This window comes from Mustela erminea, chromosome 8, assembly GCF_009829155.1.
Source record: "Mustela erminea isolate mMusErm1 chromosome 8, mMusErm1.Pri, whole genome shotgun sequence".
NCBI classification, from domain to species: domain Eukaryota; kingdom Metazoa; phylum Chordata; class Mammalia; order Carnivora; family Mustelidae; genus Mustela; species Mustela erminea.
Window position 1 is genome coordinate 111,393,702 of NC_045621.1, and position 12,187 is coordinate 111,405,888.

At 39.9% G+C, this 12,187-nt stretch overlaps 1 protein-coding gene across 2 annotated transcripts in view; it reads left to right on the forward strand.

Moving 5' to 3' along the window:
• The first annotated feature begins 3,483 nt into the window (after positions 1-3,483).
• UGGT1 (UDP-glucose glycoprotein glucosyltransferase 1) overlaps positions 3,484-12,187 on the forward strand; it is a 130,519-nt gene continuing 121,815 nt past the window's right edge. For both annotated transcript variants that reach the window (XM_032354022.1, XM_032354023.1), the window contains exons 1-2: positions 3,484-3,698; positions 9,215-9,350. In XM_032354022.1, the coding sequence (XP_032209913.1) occupies positions 3,641-3,698; positions 9,215-9,350 (194 nt within the window). In that variant the 5' untranslated portion in view covers positions 3,484-3,640. The remainder of the gene's footprint in view (positions 3,699-9,214; positions 9,351-12,187) is intronic.

Consider the following 12,187-nt stretch of genomic DNA (forward strand, 5'->3'; position numbering starts at 1 on the left):
AAAAAAAAAAAAGCAGCCTCCTTCTCTAACAGGATAGCTTGGGCTTCTCTGTGGGAAGTTTGGATCCTGAGAGTGAAAGCAAAAGCAGAAACTGCCAGGCCTCTTAAGGTTTGGGCTTGGAAGTCCCAGGCCAAAATGTCACAGCACTCTTTAGGTCAAAGCAAGTCACGAGGACAGTCCAGATTTAAGGGGTGAGGTGATAGACTCTACGTCTTGATGGAAGGAATGGCAAAATCACATTGCAATAGGGAGGCATGATTCAGTGAAGGGAACACTGTATAAATCAGATGGCACCAGGTGTCCCTGTTGCCACAGCCCAGGGGCACAGGCCTGCTGAAGGACCAAGACGTCCTAATAGGATTGCAGAATGGAATAGAGAATGCTTGCCCTCCTATCGACCTTACCAGCACATCAGTAAGGTTCCTGTATAATAATGTAGATTATAGCCGACAGAACTATAATGATTAGGCTCTATTTAAGAAGCAGTTTCTAAGGAAACCCAGGGGAGTTAACAGGGGAGACAAAAACAAGGACATTAGAGGAAATGGACGTCTCCGACATGTACAGCTATGGCAAAAAGTAAACACAGCATACTTGATAGCCAGAAAAAAACACAAAACTCCACACTGAGGCCTAATTACCTCAGTGCGTTTTACCCAGTACATAATTATGGGTTTTAAGCAAAATTTACAGGCATACAGGCAGAGATTTTGGAATTTTGTGGGATCTTTAAAGAAAAGATTTAATTAATTTAATTAATTAAGTGGGATCTTTAAAGTAACTTTAACGAGTTAAGGGCTCCAATGGAATGAGTGGACAACACACAAGAGCTTCTCTCTGTGTCCTCACAAGATATAAGTGCAGGGGAGCTCTCCTCTGGGAGATTGCGGCACTAATCTCATTCATGAGGGCTCCACTCTCATGACCTAATCACCCCCCCAAATCCCCACCTCTAAATACTATCATGCTGAGGGTTAGGTTTTAATATATGAATTTTGGGAGGACACAAATATTCAGTATATAGCAGGTGGTGAAAAGTTCAGTGGTTGCCATGGTTTTGGGGGAGAAATGTAGAGGTGAAGCATAGCGAGTGGTATTATTTGAGTGGTAAAATTATTCTGTATGAAACTGAGGGTAGATACATGCTTTTATGCATTTGTGAAAACCCGTAAAATTGTGCAATGCTAAGAGTGAAACTTGATGTAAATTACGGACTTTAATTAATCACAACTTATCAATATTATTTTTATGATGTGAGTTTTGAGAGTCCTTTATATATTTTATATACAAATGTTTTGTCAGATATGTGGTTTGGAATGATTCCCAATAATCCATTGGAAGGCTATAATCCTAATGTATTACACTAATACAAGATGTTAACAACAGAACAAATTCCCTGTCAGTTATTGGGTGCTGGGTTATGATGGGTATATGGAACTATATGAACTATCCGCTTAATTATTCTGTAGAATAAAAATCATACTAACAATAAAGTTTATTAATTACTTTTGAAAGTCTGAGTCTCACTTTTCTCATTTTATGAGTGAGTAGATTACTTCTTATATTTTTTCCATCTTTCCATCTAACATTTATGATTTTCCCCTTCTAAATATACTTTATTTTTTGAAGCAGTTTTAGATTCACAGCAAAACAGAACAGAAAGTAGAGTTCCAGTATACCTCCTGTACCCACAGAAGCACAAGTTCCCCCACCATCAATATCTATAGTGATACATTTGTTATAATTGATATACATAAACTGACACATTCTTATCACCCAAAATCCGTAGTTCACTCCTGGTATTGTACATTCTACAGGTTTGACAAATGTATAATTACATGTATTCACCCACAGAATATCATACAGAATAATTTCACTACCCTAATAGCCACCAATTGATCCCTCCTTCTCCTTAACTCAAGGGACATATTTGTGGAATAGTTCTGTATCTTGATTTTGGTGATTACACAAATTTACATGTGATAAAAGGACAGAACTATACATACAGCTTGTACGCATGTCAATTTTTGGGTTTTGATATTGTGATATATTTAAGATATAATCATTGGGGGAACCTGGGTGAAGGGTAAATGGGACCTCACTGCACTATCTCTGCAACTCTTGTGATTCTGTACTTCAAAAAAAAAAACCCAAATCTGTTTTATTTTCCAAATAAAATACTGAAATTTCTGAGAAAGCTTGGGAAGAGAAACCCAACTTTCTTAGAAGCTTTGCAGTATCACATGGTTGTATGTTAAGTATCACATGGTTGTATGTTATCACTAAGCAAACAATGTTGTTCATAGCAGAAGACCAAGTTAAACCAAAAATGTGAAAACCCAACTCCATAATGTGGTGAATTAAAAAACAATTCTTTTTACAGAAGCATCACCTGAAGTGATTTGAAGACTAGAAAACACACAATGGAACGCAAGTAACACAAAAGCTCCCTCAAGAAATGCATTTTAAAACGCTCGTTTTCATTCCATAAAATTATTTTAACTCCTTATGTTCCAGTGAAGAACAGAAAACCTAAAAGCTAGGAATCTCCAGCACAATACAGACATACAGCTATTAGGTTTAGAAGTGTTTTTAGTTCTTGTTCTGGCATTCTCTGAGGAAGGACTGTGTTTGTCATAAAATCAAGAGTCAGTCAAACTTTTACACTTTTCATGTACTTTAAATGTATTTTTTTTTTTTTTAGGATTTTATTTATTTATTTGACAGATAGAGATCACAAGTAGGCAGAGAGGCAGGCAGAGAGAGAGGAGGAAGCAGGATCCCTGACCAGCAGAAAGCCCGGCTTGATTCCAGAACCCCGGGATCATGACCTGAGCCGAAAGCAGAGGCTTAACCCACTTTGACTTAGTTAAAACTATATACTCCAAAGAGGTATTCATTTGTGGGTGGGTAAATTGATTTGCCCTATGTCACATATTCTAAAACAATTCTGCAGTGATTCATCTGCGCTCCGCGCCCCCGCTCAAAGGACAAAATAGTCCTTGCACAGAAGTTGTCGCTGCCGGTATAAGCTAAATCGTCTCACAAAATTGAAAAAAGTCTTCCTTTCCCCACGCCCCCAGGAACGGTAGTTACCAAGATTTAGAGGTTAAGATAAAGTCCAAGTTGCTCAGAAACATTAAGCAATTTTGTTCCCTTATTGTGCAGCAATTCTTTTAATATAAGGGTTTAAGGCAGTAGACTCTGAAGCGTCCTACAGTTCAACTCGGAAAAGTGGCTTAAACTGGTATCCGGCTTCATCACCTGATACGGTTTTTGGGTCGCAGCGATCACTTCTAGTCCCATTCCCGAGATCTTCAACGTGCTGTCCTTCCCAACGGCGTTACACAAAGGCGAGCAAAGAGGGAGGTGGTGCTTCCTCGGATACAAGATGGTGACCAAGCGACGATCTAGGCTGCCTCAGCCGGGGCTCGGTAGCCGGAAGTCCTCCGGCTCTCGCCATTAGGAAGCGGAAGTAAGAAGTGGCCTGCGGCTGGGCTATTGCTCTGCGAGACCGGCTTGAGGGGAGCCGCGGGAAAGGCGCGTGTCGGCTGCTCACTGGCGCAGCCGCTGCCGCCGCCGTCACCGCCCCGCCCCGGCGTTGTCGCTGGCATCGTCGCGGACGAAGCGCGGGCCCAGCATGGGCAGGAAGGGGGACGCGAGCGGCGCGTGTGCCGCGGCTGCGCGGCCGGTGACAGGTACGCCTGGCTTGGCGTGGGGAGGTCTCGTGGACGGGGAGAGGGTCTGGGACGCGAGGCGACCCCGTGCCCCGGTCACCTTGAGCTTCCGCTTCTTTCCTGACTCAGTTTCTCTTTCCGTGCCCCAGTCCTGTCCTTATTTGCGCGTCCCCCCAGTGGTCTCTGGACAAGGCATCAATTCTGCGGGAGTGACCACGGACTCTCTTAAGCGGTTTTGAGTCTTCAGTGAAGAGCTTTAAGCCCAGTGTGCCCAAGTGCAGAAGGAGGTGGGGGAAGTGCCCTAACCTGAATTTAGATCAACCCTGACCCCAAGTAGGTTGAGAACCAGCAGTTTGCAGGACTCTGATTGGGGAACGACTTCATTTTTTTTTTTTAATAGATTTCTGTTTTCCCTAAAATGAATTAAAGTGATGCATATTGGTTGCCGTTTTCATTTAAATACGAGGATCTGTTGGCTGGAGATTGGATAATCCGGTTTCACTTTTTGTGGGACCTGTCAGAAGAATAAGATCCGCATACATCGCCAATAAGTTATGGATGTCAACAGTTCTTCGTTGGCCAATCTCCGGATTGTTTTGCATTTCTTGCCAGATTTGAGAACTAGCATATTTTGTTAATTTGAAGTCCGGAGGTCTTATACCTTACTGTGCTACACTATCTTAGAAACATTCATCGTGCACTTGCTGGCCAGTACTATGTGATGTCTGAAACACTTAAAATAGTTACTTAAGACACAAAATTTGGGATGATTGTAGCCTTTCCACTTGGCTTGCTTTTGACAAACTTGACACTTTTTTTTTTTTTTAAAGATTTTATTGATTTTTACAGAGAGAGAGAGAGAGAGAGCGCGCGCGCGCGAGCGAGCGTGAGTAGGGGGAGGGGTGGAGGGAGAGGGAAAGAGAATCTCAAGCAGGCTCTGTGCTGAGCCTGAAGGGGAAGCCTTGATCTCTGGACGCTGAACTCATGACCTGAGGGGAAATCAAGAGTCTGAGCCTAACAGACTGAATTGAAGCACCTAGGTGCCCCAACACTCATTTTTATTAAAGGAAATAAACATTGCTTCCTACAGTAGGATGGCAGCTTTTTTTTTTTTTTAGGATGGCAGCTTTATAGTGCATGTTTAGCTTAAAAGGAAGAAATTAAACTACGCAGAAAATTCTGTTAGATCTTCTCTGCAGTTACCAGTGATCATTTTCATACCAGATGAATAGTAACTACTTAAAAAAATTGGATTTATGGGGTTCACAGCAAACGGTCTTGCTAATAGGTATAAATGCATATTAAGTTTAATTATTTGGAAAGTAAATTTATTTCTCTAGAAGAGTCCTTCCTAATATTTTTCCTCACTGTTAATCATGTATGTTGAAGCTCAGGTGGCTGTCTGTAAGCTTGCATCGTGCACGTTGTTTTTTTAAGTTTGCCAGCTATTATCTTCAGTTTAGAAATGGAAGAAGTTGGTGATTTAGAATTTTATGCCTCCTCTGTTTTCCAGAAAGTGAAAAGTGTTTGCCATAATACAGTTTTTATTAATATTTCCAATATCCTACTGTAGATCAATGAGTAAGAGATAGTCATTAATTTAAACTAAGGAGAATGGGCCAGACTGGATCTTAAAGATAGTACATTTGGACCGAGGACTTATTTATTTTTATTTTTTTAAAGATTTTATTTATTTATTTATCAGGGAGCACAAGCAGGGGGAGCAGCAGGCAGAGGGAGAGGGAGGAACAGGCTCCCTGCTGAGCAGGGAGCCCGATTTGGGACTCGATTCTGAGACCCTGGGATACTGACCTGAGCTGAAGGCAGAAGCTTAACTTACATGAGCCACCCAGGTGCCCTGGGCCTAGGACTTATTAAAGAATGTTTTTAATTTGCCCACCGTGCCACAAGCACTATGCCTATGATCATGAAATGCCACATCGTAGATTCTGACAGCTATTATTTCTCACATTATTCATATTTACTAGCAACATTTAAGGACCACTAGGATCAAGAGTGATAAGAGTCTCATACAATGAAGGCATCCTCAAACAAAAGGCACTTCAGTGAAGTTCTTACTTCTGCTTCTCTGAAACAGTTTTTTCCTGTAGTTTTACCTGTGGCATCAAGGATGTGGGGTCTGGGTGGGAGAGCTTTTCTTTAAGGTCCACTTTTCTCTGTCATCTTAATGGTGCTATACCTTGCCCCAAGAACTCTGTCTCTTTTAAAAATAGTTTAAGGGGGTGCGCTTGGGAGGCTCAGTGGGTTAAAACCTCTGCCTTCAGTGCAGGTCATGATCCCAGGGTCCTGGGATTGACCCCCACATTGGGCTCTCTGCTCAGCGGGGAGCCTGCTTCCTCCTCTCTCTCTCTCTCTGCCTGCCTCTCTGCCTGCTTGTGATCTCTGTCTGTCAAATAAATAAATAAATAAATCTTTAAAAAAAATAGTTTAAGGGAATCTCTGGGTGAGTCTTGGTGCCTAGACTTTTCATTTTAACCCTTCTTAAGTCTTAAGCTTTTTGTAGCATCTTTCCTCTTGTCACACTCCTTTCTATTTGCTTTCATTCTTTCTTTAATGAATGATGGCCTGTGTTTATTTCATTTTGAGCACCTCTTGTGTACCCGGCATTATGCTAAGCATGTGGCCCTTATAGACGAAGCTCCCTGCTCTTGCGGAGCTCACATTCTGTCCCTGAGGCAAGCCCGTCAGGCTAGTTGGTCAGTTTGCTTTGGTCCCAACTTCAGGCTGGCATGCTTGGTTTCAGGTTGAAACTGTGTCTTCTCAGCCACCTATATCCCAAGGACTCTGTCCCTAGAAAGCCCTGGACTTGTGTTGATTCTCACAAGAAAGCTCTTTGCTCAGTCAGGGTCTGCACAGTATGAATTCTTACCTTCCAAAACCAGAGATAGCATGGTATTGTAGAACTTAAAAACAGGCAGACGTGGGTTCCAAGCATTGTTGTTTATTAATATTAGTCAAGTTCCTCAGCTTCACTGAGGCTGGGAATGATAATGTTTCATCCATTATGCAGCAAGTCTATAGGTATCTCCTGTTTTCCAGGCACTGTGCTATTTGCTTTGGTGAACAAAGTAGTCATGGCTGCCACCCTTTAGAAACTACAGTCTCCTGGGTAGTTGTGTGGAGGGACTAGATATCATGGTATATGCAAAGCACCTGACACTGTGCTGGGCCCAGAGCAATGGCTCAATAATCTTAATGCTTCCTGGGGGACCTTTTGTCACTCCCTCTTCCCTCATCACTCTATGCATGCAGCCTGCCTGGGATTATTGGCAGTGGTGTCCAGTTTCTAGTCCAGAATTACTACTTTTGGGACTACACATCTAGGCCCCTTGGGGGCAAATTGTAAACAGAACTATAGTATAGTAATGCTAACATAGTTCATATATTCTGTCTCCAGTTTAAAAGTTTTGTGACTTTGCCGGGGGTAGGGGGATTTTTTCCCCTAACCACAGAAAATGTATTTCCAAGACATTTTTTTTAAGCCCATGTAATAACGATTTATTATTCTGTAATTTAGAAAGTGGTTTCTTACAAGAACGTCTTTTATTAGAACAGTTAATTCTGGTATAGTACTTGGCACTTGAGAGAGTGATTTTCATGTTGCTTTTTCATTCTCAGAATGTCCTGGTGTGGCAGATACTGATATTCCTATTTCAGAGTCTGGGAGACCAAGGGCCAGAGAAGTTACTAGGGAACTTCCTTGTGGTTAAACTGCTAGTAAGTAGCAAACTCAGTAATTTGTCAGAAGTCCCTGACTCTGAAAGGTTCTTTCTTTTCACTAGCCAAGTTTTTCTGTCATGCAGAGCAGGTTTCTGAGGCTGTAGTTCTGGGACCTGTAGGGGAGGAACTAAGGAGGGAAGAACTAAGAGTTCTTGAGTAGTCTGAAGTTGTATGTAAAATTTTTGGTTCTTGCTTGCCCCTCTGTAGGAAATGTCAGTAACTTTTGTTGCACTCTGAAAGGGCTACCTCCGCACCCCCAACCCTCACCCCATCCAGAAATCTGCTAACAAGTTTCAGTGTCAGGGTCTAGGTGGCTAGCCCTAGTCTTTATAAATGTTGGCTATTTATTTATTTATTTATTGGTGCTTATTTATAAATGGGATATTAATTAGTCAATTAAATCAATTAAGCTGACAGTGTCTGAACTAAAAACTCTTAAAAGTAACTTTTTTATTTGGTTTAGTTTGATTTTGACCATTTGTTCTTTAGAGATACTGTGTGTTATGTGAAGCAGGCTGTTGGCACAACTATTAATGCTTTTTGTAAAAATAGGGTACTGACTGATCCTCCAAGCAGTAGCTTTTCTAATCAGTATCTCAAGGAATTGGGGTGAGTCTGGTGTGAGCCTCTCCGACCGAACACTAGCATGCAGAAGCACAACTTTGGTTTGGTGTTTCTCACATATTCATGTCTTCTTTGGATTCCCATTCAAATGGGTGGAACTTAGATGCTGACTTATACGGCTTGGGGGGAAGTCTGATTAGGGTTCAGTGAGGCTGACCTCTGAGATGAAAAATCAGGCCAAAGATGCCTAGAGCTGGAGTCTTTTTCTGAAATAATGTTGACACCTCAGTGTGCTTGAGGAGGTTGCTGCTGGGAGTTAGGAGGCCTGCATTCGATGGCTGTGCCAATTTACCAGTGATTCCATCTTCCTTATTTTGTAGATAGGGACCCATGATTGAGTTCTAACATTCTTCATTCAGAATGGGATTTGCATTTACACTCAAGACCCATCTGTTAGCCCTCTGGGGCTGCTGTGACAAAGTACCAAACTGTGTGGCTAAGAGCAATGACAGTTCCTTGTCTTCAGTTTTGGAGGCCAGAGATTCTAAATCAAGGTGTCACAGGACCATATTCCCTCTGAAATCTGTAGGGGAGGGTCTTTCTTTGCCTCTTCCAGCATTTGCTAGCCCTAGGTGTTCTGTTCTGTGGTTTGCAGTATAGTTCCAGTGTTTGCCTGTCTTCTCTGGCATTCTCCCTGTGTCTGTTCACATGGTGTTCCCACTGCATGCCTGTCTCTCTGTCCACATTTTCCATTTTTTTATAACACCAGTCTTATTGGATTTGGGCCCACCCTAATGACCTCATTTTAACTGGATTTCCTCTGTTAAGACCATTTCCAAATAAGTTTGTATTTTGAGGTGCTGGGTTAGGACTTTTGGGAGGACACTATTAATACCCATCATTTACATTTTCATCTGCCTCAGCTTTGTTTACTCTTATGGTTCATAAAGTATGATTGTGTGCTCCCTGCTGTGCTACCAACTGATTTAGACCTGTGTATAGTTTAGGCACCCCACGATGGGATGGAGTCTTTATAGGAAAGAGTATATGATCGACACCTTTAGTTATATATCAGTCACTCAGCAAGTTGAAACCATGGAGATATTAGGTGCTGTTAAATTTCAGAAGCATTTCCATTTCTGTAATTTTCATGTTACTTTGTGTCTCTAAGTATTAAGATTCAGGTTTAAACATTTCTTTGTGGCAAAACCTTTTTTTTTTTTTCTTTTTAGGGGTTTGCTATAAAATGGGACTTATGACTATATTCACTGGACTATGGCTGTTTTCCTCAGTAAAGGCAGATTCAAAAGCCATTACAACCTCTCTTACGACAAAATGGTTTTCCACTCCATTGTTGTTAGAAGTCAGGTAAGAAGACATCTTTTTTTTCTTTCATGTGTTTGAGTAAAAATGTAGGATCTGCTAGTGAGTATTCAGGAGCTTTTTTAGGAAGTGAGATTATCATCACATGCATTTAGTCAGTGCCTCTTGCAGTGTGCATTGTGCTGTGTGCTAGTCAGAGGCTGTTAGAACACAGAATCTGTCAGTAGGATATGGTAATATTGATTCATAGAGATACTTAGGGACTTCTTTGGACAAATTTATTGAATTGGTTAAATCATCTTCCAAGAAAGGTGTACATGTGGTAATAAAGGAAGAGAGAGTTGTACTTAAAGGAATTTTTCTATTTATTTGATAAAGGTTTTAAGAGGTGTTTAATAAAAGAGAAAGAAGAGAGTTTGTCAAGATTGGGGGAGAGAGGGCCTGCTCCTTCTAAGAAGTTGGTAGAAAACCTTGAGATATGAGAGCACAGAAGGGAGGCTGAGGACAAGGCTAGATTTTATCCAAGATTTTACTTGTTCCACATTTTAACATCTCCAAAATTAAGGTGCATTTTAATGAAATCAAGATGTTATCTTACAATTAAAATTGGTAACATTTTCCTTTTTAGTGTTTCATAAAAGCGGTATGTCTTAAAACTGACAGTGTCTTAAAATCAATACAATACAATAAAGAAATACAATACAATAAAATACAAAATCAAATAAAATACAGTAGTCAATGATTTCTTGGGAGATTTTGTATTCCAAGTGTATTTTTTAGTTAGTGTTTATAAAATAAATAACTAATTACCTCTCTTTTAAAAAGTCAGTGTTTTGCTTATAGAGGGAAACTTATTTTTATTGTATCTGAAATAATATATATCTAGGACTTACAGGGAATCATTCTAAAGCATAAATTTCAGTAGATTGAATGGTAAGCAGTTGGTAAATCTCAGAATTTGATAGTGCTAGAAATTTGAACTGTTGCATTACTTCAGTTAAATTTGGTCTATCTTTGTATTCTTCAACTTTAGAATTTCATCTTCTAACATTTCCTCCTTCATTCCTAGAAAAATGTGAATGAAGAGTTTTTGTTGTGTTGATTGTGTTTATGAATAGTGGCATCTTCTAAGGAAACAGCTTCATTTGGAATTGATAAAAGAGGACCAGTGGGAAAGTGGGACTTTTAGGATCTGATTTTGGCTTGCTGAGGAGCCTCATGGATTTTCTGCTGATCAGACTTAAGCTTGTATCACTCCTCTGTGCCTCCCTTCTCTCAACAATAAAATGGCCAAAAGAAAAAATTACTACTGCATTTATTTCACAGCAGTGTTACGAGTTGATAAATGGATTGAACTCTTCCAGTGTCAGAACTTTATTAGATGTAGAGGCACTTCTAAGTAAAGTGACCGAAGGTTGGTTGAGATCTGACTGCCTGAGCGGACTCTAATAGTTGACCTTTTTTGCCCTCCATTCTTATTTTGGATGATTTGTCTGGTGTAAATCTAAGTGTTTAGGATATACTATCACTTTCTAAATAATTTTGTGCAATTAACTGTAACATGTTTTATAGTACTTTGCTTGGCATTCTTTATTGAGTGCCACTCAGTTACTCTCACTTAGAATAATTTTTTTTGGTTTTGTACATTGTTTCAGAAGATTTTTATGGCATATACTTATGGGATTTTTGAGAAAGTATGTTAAAACTGTCAGTCTTAATTAACTCATTTTTTTCAGTTTCGTTGATCTCTGTGAAGTGAATAATGTATATCACTTCCTCCACCAACTTTGCATTTTACAAATATCGCCCCTTTTCATGATTTTCTGACCATTTGCCATTTTGGTTGATTATTTTTAGTCCTCTTCTTTGGCTGTTTGCAGACATTTTGGCAAGGTAATGGGACATCTAGGCAACTCAGAAATAAGTTGAGCATTATTAGAAATCCTCGATATTTGCCTCCAGAAGTAGCTGAAGCCACCATTCTTCCCTCCCAGGTCCATGGAGGACATTGATGGCAGATCATAGCATTGTCCATCTGAAGGAGGGAGAGGGGACAGAATGTATCTCTACACATTGAGACATGCAACTACCACAGATACTTTGCCTTCCCTGCATCTAGTCCTTAGGGACTAAAAATATTCCCATGTTATTTTTAGGTTAAGCCTGATCCTAATGAAGCAGTTGTAGCTTTCTAGTTGTTCATGAAGTGATATATATTTAATTGAAGTAGAACAGCCATAATTACTAACAGAAATATTGTATAAGTAAAGTACTATTATTAAAATAGAAACCAATAATCATTTGTTGAGTACTCGATACTGTAATGGCCCAAGAATTCAGCATGATAGAGATCAAATAGATTTGAGTTTGCATTCCAGATTTTTGATTTGCTAATTCTATGCCCTTAAGCAAATCAATAACCTCTCTTGAGTTACAGTTTCTTTATTCTAAAAATGATTCTAAATCAGGGTGGCTATGAGGATTTAAGGACATGAGTGAATATGCCAAGCATAGTGCCTGTCACATAGTAAGCCCTCCTTAAATATTCATTTCCCTTCCCTTTCTACTTCTTTATGGAAGAAAGACCATTTCTGATCTCCAACAATAACTCTGGAAATCTAGAAAACAAGTTACCAGATTTTTGCTATCTGGTGGACATTCAGGTTGTTTATGTTTTTTTTTCTTTCTTTTGTCATTGATTAAAAACTTTTTATTGTGATCTTTCAAAACATTTGTAAGTGGAATGGTACATATAATGTGCTCTCCCTCTACCTGTCACCCAGTTTTAGCTCTTATCAACTCAAGTGGATTAATCCATAACTACCACTACCCTCCTCCTTTATCCCCCTGGACTATTTTAAAACAAATCCTAGATATCATAT